Source organism: Piliocolobus tephrosceles, chromosome 11, assembly GCF_002776525.5.
Source record: "Piliocolobus tephrosceles isolate RC106 chromosome 11, ASM277652v3, whole genome shotgun sequence".
Classification (NCBI taxonomy): domain Eukaryota; kingdom Metazoa; phylum Chordata; class Mammalia; order Primates; family Cercopithecidae; genus Piliocolobus; species Piliocolobus tephrosceles.
The window spans coordinates 37137347-37158214 of record NC_045444.1 but is presented as its reverse complement, the minus strand read 5'-3'; the positions used below and the strand labels follow the sequence as shown (position 1 = coordinate 37158214).

At 39.1% G+C, this 20868-nt stretch overlaps 1 protein-coding gene across 8 annotated transcripts in view; it reads right to left on the bottom strand.

The window, feature by feature from the left end:
- RIF1 (replication timing regulatory factor 1) overlaps window positions 1–20868 on the bottom strand; it is a 93403-nt gene that overhangs the window by 52002 nt on the left and 20533 nt on the right. For 7 of the 8 annotated variants that reach the window (XR_002732651.3, XR_002732652.3, XM_023217448.2 and 4 more), the window contains 12 exons: window positions 17087–17238; window positions 14468–14585; window positions 13084–13260; window positions 12732–12842; window positions 11359–11421; window positions 10155–10255; window positions 8289–8375; window positions 6945–7015; window positions 6555–6735; window positions 4504–4611; window positions 3364–3513; window positions 1058–1157 (listed from right to left, as the gene is read on the bottom strand). Coding sequence is in view for 6 of the 8 variants with exons in the window: in XM_023217448.2 (XP_023073216.2) it covers window positions 1058–1157; window positions 3364–3513; window positions 4504–4611; window positions 6555–6735; window positions 6945–7015; window positions 8289–8375; window positions 10155–10255; window positions 11359–11421; window positions 12732–12842; window positions 13084–13260; window positions 14468–14585; window positions 17087–17238 (1419 nt within the window). In the remaining 2 variants the exon portion in view is untranslated. The remainder of the gene's footprint in view (window positions 1–1057; window positions 1158–3363; window positions 3514–4503; window positions 4612–6554; window positions 6736–6944; window positions 7016–8288; window positions 8376–10154; window positions 10256–11358; window positions 11422–12731; window positions 12843–13083; window positions 13261–14467; window positions 14586–17086; window positions 17239–20868) is intronic. The other variant, XM_023217447.3, reaches the window with a different exon arrangement.

Below are 20868 nucleotides of genomic sequence, written 5' to 3'. Positions count from 1 at the left end.
ATAATTTCTGACATTATCTGTTATACAATCTTGGTATACTTACGGTTTTCAGAGATAAGCCTATTTTTGACACACTGAGGTAATCAGATTAGGTCCTGGTCAGCCCAAGAGGAGAGCTAAGATTGGTATGTCAAGAACATCTATAACCTATATTTCTACGGGACTCAGGCTGGGATGTTCTGACCTATAACATACTTCAGGAGCTTAAAATGTTACTCCATATTGCTACTTAGTAAAAATTCAAAAACCAAAAAAGATTCTAAGAATGTTTTAAAAAACTCATCAATGGCAGATCTTATTGGTAGATAATTTTATGTTCCTAATCTTTAAACAATAAGAAATAATATATATCAACATCAACTAACATTTTTCATTAATGACAGATTATCACTACCTATATGGTATGAACATACAAATACAGGTGGATATATTTGACTTCATTGAATCAATTAGCAGATTTTAAAAACTATTTGCTACAAAATAACTTAAAACTAACCAAGGCATATGGTTTTTAAAAATCACACAACCTGTTATGATCCCAATTGTCCAATTTTAATCATTTACCATTTTTCAGGTAAACAGAGTTAAATATGTGTAACATTTCTGGGAAAAAATAACCAATTAACTGATCCCATTGTTTTCTTTTAAATTATAATGTCAATTCAATGATTATTTTAAATCAGGCTTGCAAATAAAAACATTTTAAGTTATGTCTGTTTCCTGTCCAGATAATCCTTCATACCAGATGGAATGAGTAAAACCATTTGTACCATTAGGCAATCTCTAATTAGAATAGTATTTATCTTTCTGTGTTGTAAAAAGGAGTAAAGACATTTTGTGTGTGATAGAGAGAAGAGAATGATACACAGCATCTGAAAATTAAAAAGAAAAAAAGAGAGAGAACATGTATGAAAGCTCCCGGCATAGTAACTAACATGGTTAAACAAGATCAAAAGTTACTAAAATGAGGTGGCAAAGGTATTAGGACTTCCCCTGGCAAAGTTCAGTAGTGCTTATAAAATACTGGATAAACAAAGGTTAAAAAATACATACTTACATTTAACTTTGGGCTGATATTTAATATTATATGGTGAAAAGTCAATACAATCAACCATTATAGTAATAATATGAATAATTCTATCCACGAGCAACAAATTCTAGAGAAGAGAATATCACTGTTAGAAACATTCAAGTACTGGGACAGTATTCAACAAGAGTAAGCAACATGAAAAAATGACTGTAACTCCCATATATTCTATGTAACGTATGCCACAGCTTACAGTACATTAAGGGCAGCCACCCATGGCTTAACAGAGATCCATTCTGAAAAATGGGTCATTAGGCAATTTCATCTTGTGGGAACACAGGGTACTCACACAAACCTAGATGATACAGCCTACTACACACCTATACAGTCTGTTGTTCCTAAGCTACAAACATGTAGCCTAGGCACCCATACAGGTATGTAGTTACTATACTGAATACTATAGGCAATTGTAACACAATGGTATGTATTTGTGTCTAAGCATCGAAAAGACACAGTAAAAATACTGTATCATGACGTTCTGCAACCACCTTGGGATATGCAGCACTAGATTTGTGGTCTGTTGTTGACTGACACATTGTTATGAGGCCCATGACCGTACATGATTACATATTTTTTTCAGTTAACTGCTGTTAGTCAAATACTGTACTTTCTCTTCCTCAATATTTAAGAAAAATAATTAACCTTTAAGATCCCCATAAAAGCCATCATATCAACCAATAAACTGAGACTGGAAGTACTAGGATCATAGATTCTCTATCAAATTCCTCTTGAAAATGATGTAGTAAAAGTTTTCACTAAACCCAGTGGAAACAAAACATAAAAAGAAGTTGCTGGCCAGGCCTGGTGGCTCACGCCTGTAATCCCAGTACTTTGTGAGGCTGAGGTGGGCGGATCACCTGAGGTCTGGAGTTCGAGATCAGCCTGGCCAACATGGTGAAACTCCCTCTCTACTAAAAATACAAAAATGAGCCAGGCGTGGTGGTGCACACCTGTAGTCCCAGCTACTAGGGAGGAGAATCACTTGAACCTGGGAGGCAGAGGTTGCAGTGAGCCCATATTAATAGCACCACTGCAACTCCAGCCTGGGTTGTCACCCAACAATCACTGTGAGACTCTGTCTCCGGGGGAAAAGAAAAAAGAACTGTTATTTTTACTTTCCTTTATTCCTCATTAAATTACGTGTTAGATACAAGATGTAGAGAAAACACACACAACAAATATCATTTCAATAATCTGCATGGAAAAACAATGGTTTCTGTGTGAAGGCCATTACCAAGATTATACACAATAATAAATAATTGAAACAACCAAAATGCCCTTAAAATAGCAGAATTCCAGGCCAGGTGCAATGGCTCACGCCTGTAATCCTAGCCCTCTGGGAGGCCAAGGTGGATCATCTCAGGCCAAGAGCTCGAGACCAGCCTGGCCAACATGGTGAAACCCCATCTTTACTAAAAATACAAAAATTAGCTGGGCGTGGTGGTGCACACCTGTAATCCCAGCTACTCGGGAGGCTGAGGCAGAAGAATCACTTGAACCCAGAAGGCGGAGGCTGCAGTGAGCTGAGATCGTGCCACTGCACCCCAGTGTGGGTGACAGAGTGATACTCCATCTCAAAAAATAGTAAAAAAATTAAAAAAATAATAGAATTCCAAGTAATGGTACAACCATACTACAGAATACTAGACAGCAGTTGACAAATAATAGAGCTATATGGATTGACTTGAAACGGAGCCAAGACAGTGTTTTACGAAAAGTTACATAATTACTTCGCAATAAGGATTTCCTTGCCAAGAATACCGTATTCATATGCATATGCAAGTATCAATATACAAATGACATGTGTAAATAGAAAGAGGTCTATTCTGGAACGACATATATCAATCTGTTCCCAACAGCTGTCCTTTCCATGAGGAGGGAAGGAAAGAGAAAAGAGACTTATATTTTCTAAGACTACAAACTTTCAAAGGGATTGAATTTAAACATCTAACAGATACATATGCAAAAGTGAGGTCCAGGGCAGCATGGCCCTTGAACTGTTAATCTACAAAAGCAGAAGCACAAGGAGATACACAGTATAGTAAAAGATCTTCACTGTTAATAGTAAAAGATCTTCACTGTTAATGATCCCAAAACATGAACCTTAGAGCCCAAAGACACAAAACTGTTACACAAAGCATACTTGTCTTCAATATCAACTCTGTCACATATAAACAGAAGCAGTAATAAGTGATAGCTCACAAATGTTACCTCCATTTACTTGAAAAGAATCCTTTAAAAACAAACAAAAAACGGTAGCATCAGGACAAACTCACAGAAAAGCCTTCATCTTCCAAACTGGACATTATCTTGGAAGAAAGTTCCTCACAGCACAAGTTCTCTTCTGCTGTTGCCACCAAAGCAGCACAACGAGCAAATGCTCTATATAATTCTGACCAAGTTCTAAGTAAAGTCTTCATGGTGGCCTACCAATAACAATAAAAAAAGAAGTTCTGTTAATATATACCTATGTATCAAATAGTTTCTGGAATCAATACATCTTTTAAAAACACTGCAACATTTAATGTGTCACAAAAGAGACTAACGGCTAGGCGCAGTGGCTCACGCCTGTAATCCCAGCACTTTGGGAGGCCAAGGCGGGCGGATCACCTGAGGTCAGGAGTTCAAGGCCAACATGGCGAAATCCCGTCTCTACTAAAAATACAAAAAATTAGCCAGACGAAGTGGTGGATGCCTGTAATCCCAGCTACTCAGGAGGCTGAGGTAGGAGAACTGCTTGAACCCGGGAGGTGGAGGTTGCAGGGAGCCAAGATTGAACCACTGTACTCCAGCCTGGGCAACAAGAGCGAAACTCTGTCTCAAAATAAAAAACAGACTAACACAAAGTAATAACCTTTCCCCCACACCCCAGAGATCTAATCGAAGAGAGGAAATAAGGCCAGGATACCAAAACTTATCAAAGATCCAAAAGAACTTCTCTCATCCTTCATCATTCTCCTAAGCTAATAATAAAGTCATAAACAAGTCTTATTTTAGAAATTATTGTGGGCTGGGCACGGTGGCTCATGCCTGTAATCCCAGCACTTTGGGAGGCCAAGGCGGGTGGATCACTTGAGTCAGGAGTTCAAGACAAGCCTGACCAATATGGTGAAACTCCATTTCTACTAAAAATACAAAAATTAGCTGGGCGCGGTGGTATGGTCCTGTAGTCTCAGCTACTTGGGAGGCTGAGACAGGAGAATTGCTTGAACCTAGGAGGCACAGGTTGCAATAAGCTGAGATTGCACCACTGTACTCCAAGCCTGGATGACAGTGCAAGACTCTGTCTCAAAAAAAAAGAAAAAAAGAAAAAAGAAAAAGAAAAAGAAATCATTGTGGAGCTGATTATAAAGGATGAAATAATATTTTCAGAAAAGTACAAATCCCTTAGAAATCAATACTTTACAATGCCTTACCACTGGAAATCGCGGTTCTGAAAAAATATGGTTTACTGGTAAAGTCAATGCACCATAGATGGCACTAAAATTATGTTCTAAGGCATCACCTTGATTTACTTCATTGGTCTAAAACAAGAAAAATAATGAAGTTAGACAAATTATCATCTTATTCTAATCCTAAGTAGTAACTTATTTCTAAGAAGTGGGCAAAACTGTGTCCCTCAATGATGAGATTCAAAATATGTTTAACTCCTAACCCCTGGAACCTACGAAAGTAGTCTTATTTGGAAATGAAGTCTTTGCAGATGTTCAGAAGGGGTCCTACTGGATTAGGGTCAGCCCCAATCCAATAAACAGTCTTTTCTGTAAGAGGAACATTTGGATAGGCACAGAAAACAATACCACGTGAAGATGTAGGCATAGTCAAGTGACGCAGCTACAACTCAAGGAAGGTCAAGGATTGCCAGCAACCAGCAGAAGCTGAGAGGCATGAAGAGATTCTGCCTCAAAGCTCCAGGAGAAACCAATCCTACCAACTCCTTGATTTTGGATAGCTGGTCTCTAGAACTAAGGGAGAATACATCTCTCTTGTTTTAAGTCATCAAGTGGCTGTAATCTGTTAACAGCAAACTGAGAAAATTATGCACTATGTTTAAATTCTAAAAGAGATTCCCAGAGCCAACTCCAAAGTCTTCTACTATACATACACAGCATTCCAGCAAAAACTAATACAATAAAAAGGGCCTCTGTGACCGTTCTAACAGTGGGAAGCTATTTAAGAATGTAGGCCGGGTGCGGTGGCTCATGCCTGTAATCCCAGCACTTTGGGAGGCTGAGGCGGGAGGATCACGAGGTCAGGAGATCAAGACCAACCTGGCGAACACGGTGAAATCCCATCTCTACTAAAAATACAAAAAAAAAAAAAAGAAAAAAATTAGCCGGGCATAGTGGCGGGTGCCTGTAATCCAGCTACTCAGGAGGCTGAGGCGGGAGGGAGAATGGCGTGAACCCCAGGAGGTGGAGCTCACAGTGAGCTGAGATCGTGCCACTGCACTCCAGCCTAGGCGACAGAGACTTCATCACAAAACAAAAACAAACAAAAAACAAAAAGAATGTAAATGACTTTTCTTCCAGAAGAATAGTGTGCTAGTTTGAGTAGCCAAAATAAGGGCTAGTTAACTATAATGTAAGAAGCTGGGCACGGTAGCTCACGCCTGTAATCCCAGCACTTTGGAAGGCTGAGGCTGAGGTCAGGAATTTGAGATCAGCCTGACCAATACAGTGAAACTCCATCTCGACTAAAAATATGAAAATTAACTGGGCGTGGTGACGCACACCTGTAGTCCCAGCTACTTGGGAGGCTGAAACAGGATAATCGCTTCAACCCACGAGGCAGAGGTTGCAGTGAGCCAAGATCGTGCCACTGCACTCTAGCCTGGGTGACAGAGTGAGATTCCGACTCAACAACAACAACAACAAAATTCCTTCGAGTTATTTCATTTTTGAGTTACAGCACTATTAGCCCAGAGAATGCATATTCCCACTTAATGATTGACAAAGAGGCTGACAAATCATAAACAGAACGTGCTGCACAGCCTGTCACCATTCCCAGTTCTGTTAAATATGTACACGTAAGGATTTAAGTATTTAAATACACAGATTATTCAACTCTCAATAGATTCCTGACTTAAGGAAATAGTATATGGCTTTGAGGTAATCACCAATGTGGCTTAACTATGGGAATATACAGCCTAGTCAAGATAACCACTGTTATTCCGTTAATAAAACTACTGAAAGAACCCAAGATACAAGATTTTACATCTACGTGAGCCTTCTAGGTTTATAATCACTACTGAAGAAAATGAAGATGATTAGTCCCCATTAAGTTATAGTTTCTTTACCAGTGAGGCAGAAATGCAGTAAAATCAAAAATACAAAGTTTGCAAATTCCACCAGAAAAAATATTTATGATCTTCTATTCAAATACAAACTTACTATTCATTTCCCCAATTGCACAAACAAACAAAAAAAAAGGTGTATTATCTAAAATATGTAGATTTATTTCATACCTGATTAATCAATTCAGTTAATGGGGTGACTATAACACTCCACATTTTCCAGAGATGCTCCTTATTTTCCAACTGCTTTGCATTTTGATTGATAACATTTAAAACTGAGTCACTGAAAGCTAGTGGTGAAGTTGGACCAGAAAGAACACAGCCTACAAGTGATTCCAAACTGAGAAAGAACCTGAAGAAAAAATTACAAACAATGCATCAACTTTCTGGCAGGAATATATTAATTTAATGTTAACAAATTCTAAAATAACTGACAAAAAGTTAATGAATTGTCTTTTAAAAAAAAAACATCTTAAAGAAACCTAGGAAATAGTACATAAATAATCTCATTCATTACATAACTTTTCCAAGACAAAGTTTCAAGTTAAAGTACAAACTTACCTTTCATCTGATACACCACATTCCAAGAGATTGTTGAAAATTAATTGAATTAAGAACAAAGCTGGAGTTCCCTGAGGGAGAAAATGAAGCCAATATTCTCAGTTACAAAGAATAGAACACTTGTTTTTTATAATCGGTTATTTAAGAAATAAAATCGTTTTAGCATGACAAATTTAACTTTTGGTATTACTTAAGGTATGACAACCATGTTAATAAAATTATTTCCATAAACTACACACAAAAATCAAGCTCTTGGCCAGGCGTGGTGGCTCACGCCTGTAAACCCAGCACTTTGGGAGGCCAAAGTGGGTGGACCACGAGGTCAGGAGATCGAGACCGTCCTGGCTAACACGGTGAAACCCCATCTCTACTAAAAATACAAAAAATTAGCCAGGCAGGGTGGCACACGCCTGTAGTCCCAGCTACTTGAGAGGCTGAGGCAGGAGAACGGTGTGAGCCCGGGAGGCGGAGGTTGCAGTGAGCCGAGATCACGCCACTGCACTCCAGACTGGGCAACAGCCTGACTCCATCTCAAAAAAGAAAAAAAGAAAAAAAAAAAAAATCAAACTCTTCAAGTCTAATCATAGCTATTTCCTCTATACAGAAAATCAAGGAATGATGAGATTCCAGATATAAAAAGAACATCAATCTAAAATTTACTGGAATCCCAATGCCTACATCCTAGAGATATTAAATGCATCTTACATTAGCTTCCAATATTTGTGGCAGTAACCAACACCATTACCATACATAAACAAACACAAAACTTTCCTTCTGGAGCCATTTATTTAATCCAGGAAAATAGTTTCTTCATTCACATAGCAGCATATTTAATTCTCTACATTAACTATCAGTTTTTCCTTTAATTTGGTCAATATACTTCAAATCCAATACTCTCAGAATTTTACATAGGTTATCTTTTTTTAAAAAAAGGGGGGGGGGGAATATGGCTGGGCACAGTGGCTCACATCTGTAATCCCAGCATTTGGAAGAGCAAGGCGGGGGAATCACCTGAGGTTAGGAGTTCAAGACCAGCCTGACCAACACGGAGAAACCCCGTCTCTACTGAAAATACAAAATTAGCCAGGCGTGGTGGCACATGCCTGTAATCCCAGCTACTCGGGAGGTTGAGGCAGGAGAATAGCTTGAACCTGGGAGGCGGAGGTTGCAGTGAGTGGAGATGGTGCCATTGCAGTACAGCCTGGGCAACAAAAGTAAAATTCCGTCTCATAAATAAATAAATTAATTAATTAATTAAAATAAAATAAAATAAAATAAAAAATTAAAAAAGGAAGTATAAATGTTTTTCGCCAATCTTCATCATATTACATTTAAGATACTTGCATTAAGAATATCCATATTAGCAACCTGATATGCTGGTGAACCTAATACTTTCTGAGGAAGACCTTTAATTGTAATTTCCATGAGGACCTATGAGAGATAAAAGGTTTTACAGTAAATTAGCCGTAAAAATATTATCTAATAAAAATCTGAGTGTTAACGATATCTCTAACAATTACAAGTAATGTTCATTCATTAACGTAAATATAATCTCATCAGTTAAAAAAGATCAAATACATTCATTTGCTAACATGAATATATCTGCATCCGTTTTAAAAGTTCAAATACAGAAATATAAAAAGCAGGTAAAGTCTTTAATCTCCAGGGATAATCAATACTTTCAGTTCAGAGTCTATTTTCCTAGACCTTCTAAATTTCTGTACATGTAAGTACACAGAAAAACACACAACTTCTTGGGCAGTCGGTTATATACACACATTCCTTTAAACTATTAAAAGTCATTACAATGTAAATCACTAATGATATTAAGCTCTGCAACTAACCTTCATTTTACCTTGTTACAGAGTTTTTGCATCAACATAGAAAAATACTGCTATATGAGTGCCCATTATTTAGTCAACCATTTTTCTATTAAGGGACCTTGAGACTATTTCTATATTTTTTTATACTACTAATAGAAATTCTGCAATTAATTATACTGGTACCCAAAGCAAATATCCAAAGGACTGCTAACTAATAGTTGGGTCCAAGATTGCCAAATCAAACTGACTGAGCCTACCAAATTGCTCTCCAAAAATACTACCACACTGGTATTTTTCTTTTTTGGGACAGGGTCTCACTGTTCTGTTCTCCAGGCTGGATTGCAGAGGCACGACCTTGGCTCACTGCAGCCTCAAACTCGTGGGCTCAAGTGATTCTCCCACCTCTGCTTCCAGAAGAGCTGGGACTACAGGCATGTCACCACGCCTGGCTAATTTTTGCAATTTGCCCAACTTGACCTCCCAAAGTGCTGGGATTACAGGTGTGAGCCACCATGCCCAGCGGTAATATACTGGTATGAACACGCACTACATAACTTAAATGTTATAAAAGAGCTATGTCAGTGAAAATACACTTTCACATACTGTCATCTGAAACAGATTAATAATAATAGACAGTATTAGTTTGTTCCTGGCCTACAGTACTTTGCATGTATCAACTCATTTAGTCTTTAACTACTGCTACATTCCCTCTTTACATATGGGGTTAGGCAAAGCCAAGGGAATAGATAAATTGCACAAATTTACCCTAATAAATAGTTAGGCTGGTATTCAACCTAGTCTGCTCCAGAGCCCTTGCGATTAACCACTATGCTATACTGCCATAGAACAAGTAACTGTCAAAGTACATAAAGGAAACAAAATTAGAAAAAGGGTATTGTTTGTCCCATCGGAGCTTATTATGAGACGCTCATATCATCAAAATCATATCCAATTCACTTTTCTTCCTGTACTACATGGGTTAAAAAAAAAAAAAAGTGTTTTAATACCAAAGTCATTCTCTTGGTTAAAAACAGTTAATTTAGAACAAAGTACCAGCTCACTATTAGTGGTTTTCAGCAACCTTGTCGTAAAATTAAAGGACATCTGAGTTTCTTCAGTTCAAGTTTCACGTCCTTTACCCTAGTTTTTCTCTGTATGGCGGGTATTTTTTTTCTTATCACATTGAAGACTTTAGTGGCTGTTGTTATAGTCACTTTATGAAAAAGGTTTGGAATGACTCTGTAGTTAACAGAATGGCACTTACTGCAACAGGACTAAACTGCTAATGAATGCTTGATATAAAAAATGTCTTCCCAAACTATCTTCGATATAAAATTTAACTTCGGAAAATGGTTTTTAAAGTCCAACATATGGGTATTATACTTACCAGCGTTTTTGATACAGGAAATACTTCAGACTTTACTATGCTTTCCAAAGACTTTAATAAGAGAGTCAAAACTTCAGAACCTGGTTTCTCTTTTTTGTTACCTATCAAAAAGCAAAAAGGAGGGTATAGTTTTGTTTTGGTTTTTTTTTTTTGAGCTGTCTTGCTCTGTCACCCAAGCTGGGGTACAGGGGCACAATGTTGTGCCAAACTCCACCCATCTCAATTTCCCAAAGTGTTGGGATTACAGGCATGAGTCAGCCCAGCCAAGAACAGTGTATTTCTTTTTTTTTTTTTGAAGGAGTTTCACTCTTGTTACCCAGGCTGGAGTGCAATGGCGCCATCTCCGCCTCCCAGGTTCAAGCGATTCTCCTGCCTCAGCCTCCTGAGTAGCTGGGGATTACAGGCATGCACCACCATGCCTGGCTAATTTCGTATTTTTAGTAGAGGCGGGGTTTCTCCATGTTGGTCAGAATGGTCTCGAACTCCTGACCTCAGGTGATCCGCCCGCCTTGGCCTCCCAAAGTGCTGGGATTACGGGCATAAGCCACCGCACCCGGCTAGAAGGGTGTATTTCTAAGCATGTAATTTTAGAGATGACTATACAGAGAGCTGTAAAAATTTATTTTTTTCTAAATCAACAATAGTAAGTACAGTTGACCCTTGAACAACACGGGTTTGGACGGCATGAGTCCACTCATATTCAGATTTTCTTCCATCCCGGAAACAGCAAGTTCTACCCCTCCTCTTCCCTCCTTAGTGTACTCAACGTAAAGACAAGGATATAACCTGGTTCCACTAAATGACTGTGTTTTCTTATGATTTTCCTAATATTCTTTTCTCTAATTTACTATATTGCTAATGAACACAGAACACAGCATATAATGCACATAACATACAAATATGTGTTCATCAGCTATTTATGTTATCAGCAAGGCTTCCAACCAATAGTAGGCTATCAGTAGTTAAGTTCTCGGGGAGTCAAAAGTTACATGTAGACTTTCAACCATATGGTGGGTCAGCACACCTAACCCCAGTGTTGTTCAAGCATTAACTATAAATTAAAGCCTGGAAGCTATGGTAATACAAGAAATACTTTTAAAATACATTTTATATACTGCCAAATAATTCACTGGATGCTAAAAAAATCATCTGATCACCACCTGTTTAAAAAAAAAATCATTTGATCAGTGTTAATAGTGCTTACCTGATTCAGTAACTGATTTCACCAAGCTAATTAGCTCCTTCCAGATAGCACTGACAACCACATCTGTCAAACAAAATAAACTTGAGTATTTTAAATGAAGTACATATGACTATGTACTATGACTAACACTCTCCTTTTACTTCCTTACACTAAAGAAATAAATTGAACAATATTTAATTTTCCTCACGATATTCAGCCCTGTAGTAAGTTTATAAAGCACTATCACTTCGTTTTTGTTTGTAGAAACTAAATATGTTTATTTTTTGAGATAGGGTCTCGCTCTGTCCAGGCTGGAGTACAGGAGCACAATCATAGCTCACCGTCATCTCAACAACCTGGGCTCAAGCAGTCTTCCCACATCAGTCTCCCAAGTAGCTAGGACTATAGGTACATACCACTACCCCCATCTAATTATTATTATTATTTTGTAAAGACAGCATTCTCACTACATTTCCCAGGCTGGTCACAACATCTGCCTCAAGCGAACCTCCCACCTTAGCCTCCCAAAGTGCTAGGGTTACAGGCATGAGCTACCATGTCCAGCCATAAATGTGTTCCTTAAAACAACTATAACATGTTAACACTGAATTGTATAACTAAGGGTAATTGCTTTATCTTTTTTTATCATCTTTCTTTTCTGAATTGAATGCCCACTACTTTTGAGGCAGAGATTGTTCACAGAGATTCAGAAGGATATCTAATAACCAACAGAAAAAAAATTATGTGATTCACTGTGATTCTTTTTCCAACCAGTTCCAACAGCAAAGAATTTTTGAAATTTCCTTTCCTCATTACTTGATAGGCCATATAACACAGGAGTTTAGGTACAGATACTAAAGCCATAGAGCCTGACACAGTATTACCACGTATAAGCGACTTCGCACAGCTTATGTGTTTCCTGTATTACCCAGTTTCCTCATTTGTAAAATGAACTAACATGGAAAGTTACTGCCAAAATTAAATGAATGTATGCAAAGGTCTCGCACAATCTGGCCAGTAGGTGGCACCATATAAATATCTTCTATTTTATCTTATTTTTTAATACTGAGTCTTGCTCTATCACCCAGGCTGGAGTACAGTGGCACAATCTTGGCTCACTGTAACCTCCACCTCCTGGGCTCAAGCAATTCTCATGCCTCCACCTCCCGAGCAGCTGGGCCTGCAGGTGACAACACGCCCACCTAGTTTTTGTGTGTTTTGTAGAGACAGGGTTTTGTCATGTTGCCCAGGCTGGTCTCAAACAACTGAGCTCAAGTGATCCACTCACCTTGGCCTCCCAAAATGCTGGGATTACAGGTGTGAGGTACTGGGATTGGCCTATTTTTTTCTTTTTAAACACACATTTGAGCAAATAATAAATCAAATTCTCTTACCGGCGGCATCTTTTCCAACTGCAACAAAGCTATCATGAACAGCAGTGATAAGTGTATTTGCATGTTTGGAAAAAAAAGAAGGGCTGCTGATTAAGGGATGTTCCAGTGGCTCTGAAAGGGGGAGAATAAAAGATAATTATGTAAAACAACAGATTTACGAAATACATTTCTCACTATAAAACTTTAAAACATCTATTAAGTAGGTGTGTTTTCTATAAAAAAAGATTCATATTTATTTCATACACAACTATAAAATATTTTGGCTGTGAAAAAATAACACCTCTCCTCACCCCAATGCAGTAAGTCCTGGACTGTTTTAGTAATTAAAATTATTCTTAAAATATTTAAATACCTAAGCTCAGCACAAGTTTATTTTGCTTAGCAAAACTCAAGGCTTCTGGACCCAACAAGAAATGAAGCAACATTTCAAGTCCCAAAAGTTGAATGGAAGGGATTGTGGCCATTCCACCTAAATTCGAACTCAGGTTCATTCGGGGAGTTCCCGGGGCTCCATATGGGGAGGAAGCACCTTTAAGAAAAAAAGAAAGGGTAAGTCATACAAGCTCATTTTATATTAGCTACCCAAATGCATATATTTCATTTCAATGAAACTTTTAAAAACAGAGTTTAAATGTCTCAGGCATTAATCCATATCTTGAAATATTAACATGCAGGTATTCTGTAACATAAATTTTTAAGACTCAGATGGCAAATATAAAATAATACATATGAAATAACTGTCTTTCAATGATATACATAGACACTTTATAACTGCTAAGATTTTTTTTGAGACAGTCTCATTGTACTGTCAAGGCTGCAGTACAGTGGTATAATCATAGTTCACTAAAATCTCAAACTCCTGGGCTCAAGCAATTCTCCCATCAGCATTCCAAGTAGCCGTAACTATAGATGGATGGATGTCACTGTGCTCCGCTAATTTTTTTATTTTTTGTAGAGACAGGATCTCACTATGTAGCACAGGCAGTATCGAACTCCTGGCTTCAAGTGATCCTCCCGCCTCAGCCGTCCCAAGTGCTGAGATTACAGGTGCGTGTCACTGCACCTGGCTGAAGTGTTGTTTTTGTTTTGAGACTGAGTCTTGCTCTGTTGCCCAGGCTGGAGTGCAGTGGCATGATCCCGGCTCACTGCAACCTCCGCCTTCCAGGGTTCAAGTTATTCTCCTGCCACAGCCTCCCAGGTACCTGGGCTTACAGGCGCCCACCACCATGCCCGGCTAATTTTTGTATTTTTGGTAGAGACGACGGGGTTTCACCGTGTTGGCCAGGCTGGTCTCAAATGCCTGACCTCAAGTGATCTGCTGGCCTCGGCCTCCCAAAGTGCTAGGGGTTACAGGTATGAGTCACCTCGCCCAGCCAATGTGTTGTTTTTAATAGCGCTAAGATTCTGGTTCTAAAACCAACAGACTTTCATGTTAGCTGCTCTGAGGCTTTTTTTGTAATGTACCTCATATAATGTACTGAAAATACATCTGTCTTTTCTAACCACAACTACATGCTTACAACAGTACTCAGTAACATAAAAACAAAACAAACAAAAAAACCAGAAAGACATAATGGATTTTTTGGTAACGAATCTAAAAATTATGAAGTGCTTCATTTCATAGGAAAAACACTGAGTAAAACCTCTCAAAGCTTGTTTTATTTCCTACTTCAAAACTATGGCTCTAGGTCAACAAAGCCTGATTAAAAAAGCAAAAAACAACATCTACCTCTTACCTTTGTGTACAGGAGTCATAGGATTTAAACCTGGAGATGTAGCTACATGACACGAATTGCCTTGAGGTGAGGCATTAGAATCAATGCTTATTGTACTTTGAATCAGAGGCACACAAACCTATGGGATAAAAGAAGAGAAAACATCGATCTATAAACTATACATCTGTCACAGTTTCTAAAAGCCTCACATAATATAAATTTCATTAAATGGAGCCTTAATATATTCCATTTTACAGATTGTTTCCATGCACAAACAGGCTAAAAAATGAAATTTGGAAAAAATATGAACATTTTATTACAATTGTATTTGCCCTAAATGTGTATCAGCTAAACTTGTTTATATAAACATCTGAATTGTATACATTATTGGTAGACTAATTTTAACTTTTTAAAACTCTGGAACATCATCCTAGTACCAGTCACCTGTAGTTACCAAATAAATTATTCCAATTAATGTATTGGATAAATGCAAAGGATTAGCCTATTGGACCCTTAAAATGGTAGAATTTGGAAAATTCATTATGATCCAAATTACATTACTGACAATACCCATCTTCAATTATTTCATGTTATATAAAATTTAAAACTCTAGGCTGGGCACGGTGGCTCAAGCCTGTAATCCCAGCACTCTGGGAGGCCGAGACGGGCGGATCACGAGGTCAGTAGATCGAGACCATCCTGGCTAACACGGTGAAACCCTGTCTCTACTAAAAAATACGAAAAACTAGCCGGGTGAGGTGGCAGGCGCCTGTAGTCCCAGCTACTCAGGAGGCTGAGGCAGGAGAATGGCGTAAACCCGGGAGGCAGAGCTTGCCGTGAGCCGAGATCACGCCACCACACCCCAGCCTGGGCGACAGAGCGAGCCCGCGTCTCAAAAAAAAAAAAAAAAAAAAAAAATTTTAAAACTCTTAATATATTAAAAAATTAAGAACTGAATAAAAATGGCTTAAGCATAAGTCCTCTTTTCCAAGAATGCATTCCCTGCTATGCAGCTATTTACATAAAACATAAGGACTATAGATGCATAAGTAAAATATACCCCCAAAATCCAAAATAAGTGATGAAGATATGAAAAAGATGTTAGCAGAGCTGCTCCTTTTAACTGTAAAAAAATTCAAAAACCAGGCCGGGCGCCGTGGCTCACGCCTGTAATCCTAGCACTTTGGGAGGCCGAGGCAGGCGGACCACGAAGTCAGGAGATCAAGACCATCCTGGCTAACACAGTAAAACCCTGTCTCTACTAAAAATACAAAAAAATTATCCGGGTGTGGTGGTGGGTGCCTGTAGTCCCAGCTACTCTGGAGGCTGAGGCAGGAGAATGGCGTGAACCCGGGAGGTGGAGCTTGCAGTGAGCCGAGATTGCGCCACTGCACTCCAGCCTGGGTGACAGAGCAAGACTCCATCTCAAAAAAAAAAAAAAAAAATTCAAAAGCCAAGGATGGAAATAATTGCAAAAACCCAAAAGGTTTAGGTGAGATTAAACTTTATGTCTAAATACAAGTAAGGATATGCAAATCCTGAAGAATTCGTAAAATCATTGTGTAACAATTAAAAAGAATCCTACAAATAGGATTAAATCACTGGTTATCACTATGCAGCCTAGAAAACAGAGGAACAAAAAAATAACTGGTCCAACCTTATATCTACCCACTGTAGCACTTGATTTCTCTTTTTTTTTTTTTTTTTTTTTGAGATGGAGTCTCACTCTGTTGCCTGGGCTGGAGTGCAGTGGTGTGATCTCAGCTCACTGCAACCTCCAACTCCTGGGTTCAAGCAATTCTCCTCAGCCTCTCAAGTAGCTGAGACTTCAGGCACATGCCACCACACCTGGCTAATTTTTTGTATTTTAGTAGACACGGGGTTTCAACATGTTGCCCAGGCTGGTCTTGAACTCCTGAGCTCAGGCAATCCACCTGCCTCTGCCTCCCAAAGTGCTAGGATTACAGGTGTGAGCCACTATGCCCGGCTGATTTCTATTTCACTGATGCTGGTTTTCTTCTCAATCATATTCCAAATCCTCTACAGGGAAAAAAGTCTCTTTTTAAAATCATAATGCTTGTAGAGTGAGAATGAGTATTTGAGTACTTGCTGATTTAAAAACATTTCAGGGCCAGGTGATGGCTCATGCCTGTAAGCCAGCACTTGGGGAGGCTGGGGCGGGCGGATCATTTGAGGCCAGGAGTGCGAGACCAGCCTGGCCTCCATGGTGAAACCCTATCTATACTAAAAAATACAAAAAATCAGCCAGGTGTGGTCGTGTGCCTGTAGTCCCAACTACTCGGGAGGCTGACGCAGGACAATCACTTTAACCCAGGAGGTGGGGGTTGCAGTGAGCCAAGATGGCACCACTGCACTCCAGCCTGGGCAACAGAACAAGACTCTGTCTCAAAATAAATAAATAAATAAAAACATTTCAGGTAAAGGGGCTCCATTTCAAGCAACTGAACAATATCCCTGTGGGAAATGAATTTAAGTTATCTGCCAGTCAAGTGAAAGATCTTTTATATGTTCTAGTCTGCTAACAAATAGCAAAAATAACACTAAAAGAGTAAATTGGTAAGAACTTAAGAACACATTAACAAAAACATAAAGTGCTATAGTCAACACTTGTAATGTTACCTGTTCAAAATTACCAGGAAGATGAGGTCCAAGTCTCATCAGTAAATACCACCAGACTTCTAGTTTTGTTAATGCTAGAGTTTCTGTTCTCACATGGATTGAACTCAAAGGCTGCATTAACAACTTGAGTCTTTTTGCACTACACAGTATATCTTAAAAGAAAATAAGCACACAGGTAAAGAGACATCAAAGCTAAAGATTAACTCCAACATTAGCTATGCAATAGTCTTTTATTACAGCAAGAGAACAGATTTTAAAATATTTTTTAAAAAAATAAATCCTCAGGATGTCCTTGCTCTACCCAAAACTTGCATTTTCATAAACTGTAGTACTGCTGAACCAAAAACACTCAATAAGGCAAAAATGTATTTTAAAACAAATAAGTAGTATTTATTAGAGACTGTGTGCCAGGGGCAATTTCCCACCAGGAAATACTTTAGGTTGGTTACAAATGAGGGGATGCTACTGACATCTTATGGGTAGAGTACTAGGGACACTACTAAACTTCAACACACGGGACAGTCCCGAAAAACAAATTATCCAGCACAAAATGCCAAAACTTTGAGAAATACTGTCCTAGCTGCTTTAGCATTCTCATTGCCCCCATTTGACAAAGAAACGGAAGCATGTTTACATTATGTCAAAAAAGGCTATCATTTTAAAAATCAATTATTAATATATTCCACCAAAAATCATTACTACTGGGGCCACTGATTGAATACATTTTTGAAATCTAAATAGATTCAGATTCAGGACTGCCCTATCTTAACAATAATCATATTGTTAAAATTCAGCATAGAAATTAAATCCAATCTTCAGACAAAACATTTATGCCAAATGAGTAAGACTGGGGATATGAAAAATCAAGACATAGTCTGTGTTAAAGTAACTTGTCAAAAAGACCTTAAAAGGGTTGGGCATGGTGGCTCACGCCTATAATCCTAGCACTTTGGGAGGATGAGGAGGGCAGGTCCACTTGAGGTCAGGAGTTCGAAACCAGCCTGGCCAACATGGTGAAATCCTGTCTCTACTAAAATTACAAAAAGGTTAGGTGGGCGTGGCAGTGGGCTCCTGTAATACCAGCTACTCAGGAGGCTAAGGCAGGAGAATCACTTGAACCCAGAAGGCAGAGGTTGCAGTAAGCTGAGATCGCGCCACTGCACTCCAGGCCGGGCAACAGAGTGAGACTCCGTCCCAAATAAACAAACAAACTGACTTGGAAAGGATTCAGTCAGGCCATGTATTTGGTAGAATGGCACTCAACAATGTCTGTTACAACTACTCTGCCATTTAGCTATTTCAATTAACAGTTCTATAAGAAAATAAAGGCAGATCACTGTATGAACAAGTTATCCAGTCCAAGACACTTAATTTTGGGGGCCCCTATTCTTTTCGTTCATTCGTTCGTTCATTCATTCATTCAGAGATGGAGTTTCACTCTTGTTGCCCAGGCTGGAGTGCAATGGGGCCACCTCGGCTCACTGCAGCCTCCTCCTCCCGGGTTCAAGCAATTCTCCTGCCTCAGCCTCCCAAGTAGCTGGGATTACAGGCATGTGCCACCATGTCCAGCCAATTTTGTATTTTTAGTAGAGACGGGGTTTCTCCATGTTTGTCAGGCTGCTCTCTAATCCCAGAACTCAGGTGATCTGCCCACCTCTCAAACTGCTGGGATTACAGGCGTGAGCCACCAGGCCTGGCCTCTATTCTATTTATGAGAAGAGCTCCATAATAATATCTCTACAGTAGCAGAGATTAATTGCCATGCAATAAACCAATCTCCTTTAATTACAAAATCTGATTTTACACAGGACAGTGATGGGTGCCCAGTTTTTGACTACTTTTTCTAGTCGGCCATTGAGCCATTCTACCCAGTAAAATTTAAGTGGATGTGTATATAAGATTCTTAGCAGGTTATTTCTAGGTATAGGTGACTCAGCTGTGAAGAAGTCTTTCCTGCTCTTCTACCTTCCCTCCTTCCTGTCTGCAACTAAGACAAATCGAAGATGGCAGAGCAAAAACGGTCATCTGATTCCTTGATGACTTCCTGGATCCACAGTATCAGTCGTGGATTCCCTAGCTCTGAACTTATTTTTAACTTACCCTCTTTAAACTATTCTTATTTTATGCTTTAACTTAATTCCGAAAGATTGTAGTCCCAAACATTACTTCTGGGTTTACAGTTAGACCCAAATACATGCCAGCTCATAAACATAAAAATAAGCTACAATTTCAATTAAAAATTATAGTAGACTGAGCACAGTGGCTCACACCTGCAATCCTAACACTTTGGAAGGCTGAGGTAGGTAGATCACTCGAGTCCAGGAGTTTGAGAGTAGCCTGAGCAACATGGTCAAATCCCGCCTCTACAAAAAATACAAAAATTAGCCAGACATGGTGGCACACACCTGTAGTCCCAGCTACCTGGGGAGCTGAGGTGGGAGGATCACTAGAGCCCAGGAGGTCAAGGCTGCAGTCAGCCAAGATCATGCCACTGCACTCCAGCCTGGGTGACAGGGTAAGACCCTAAGAGAGAAAAAAGAAAAGAAAAAAAAAAACCTATACCCCCAAAATGTATGTACCAGTATTTTAAATAAAAGTAATTAAAGGGCTGGGAGCAGTGGCTCTTGCCTGTAATCCCAGCACTTTGGGAGACCGAAGCAGGCAGATCACAAGGTAAGGAGATGGAGACCATCCTGGCTAACACGTGAAATCCCGTCTCTACTAAAAATACAAAAAATTAGCCAGGCATGGTGGCGGGCGCCTGTAGTCCCAGTTACTCAGGAGGCTGAGGCAGGAGAATAGTGTGAACCTGGGAGGCGGAGCTTGCAGTAAGCTGAGATTGCGTCACTGCACTCCAGCCTGGGCGACAGAGCGAGACTCCGACTCCGTTTCAACAACAAAAAATGTAATTATAGTTAATGCAAATAATCACAATACAAAACATATTAAGAGGAGGAAGAAATGAGATAAATAATGGTCTTTGGCAGGAAAAATATAGGATAACAACTCAACATTACTTAGCAGTTCTTGTAAACACACAGTATTAATTAAATCTAAGATTAACTACCACCTAGTTAAGTACTCATACTAACCCAGTTTTGGGCTAAATATTCTTTCTTGTGAATATATTATCAGAAAACTCCGCTCGACAATAAGAAGGTAAGGTTAAAGTAGTAAATCAAAAAGAATGACTTCCAAATATCAATATTAAACCACTATTAGGTACTCTTCTAGAAATCCTGAAAGAAATAAGGCCATCATCAATCACTGATATTTTTATTCCATGGAAATCACAACTGTTTCCTATCATCTACTGGCTATGTGACCTCTGGAAAATTACTCAATCTCTCTAAAATAGTGATTAATAATTACATCTCAGGTCTATTGTGATGATTAAATAAAATATACATAAAGCATTCAACTCAGGGCTAACATGTAAGAAAACCACAAATAGGCTGGGTGAAGTGGCTCACACCTGTAATCCCAGCATTTGGGAGGCCAAGGCGGGTGGATCACTTGAGGTCAGGAGTTCAAGACCAGCCTGGCCAACATAGTGAAACCCTGTCTCTACTAAAAATGCAAATATTAGCCGGGTGTGGTGGTGGGCATCTGTAATCCCAGCTACTCGGGAAGCTGAGGCAGGAGAATCGCTTGAACCTGGGAGGCAGGGGTTGCAGTGAGCCAAGATCCCACCACTGCACTCCAGCCTGGGCAAGAGCGACACTCTGTCTCAAAAAAATAAAATAAAATAAAATAAAATAAAATAAAATAAAATAAAATAA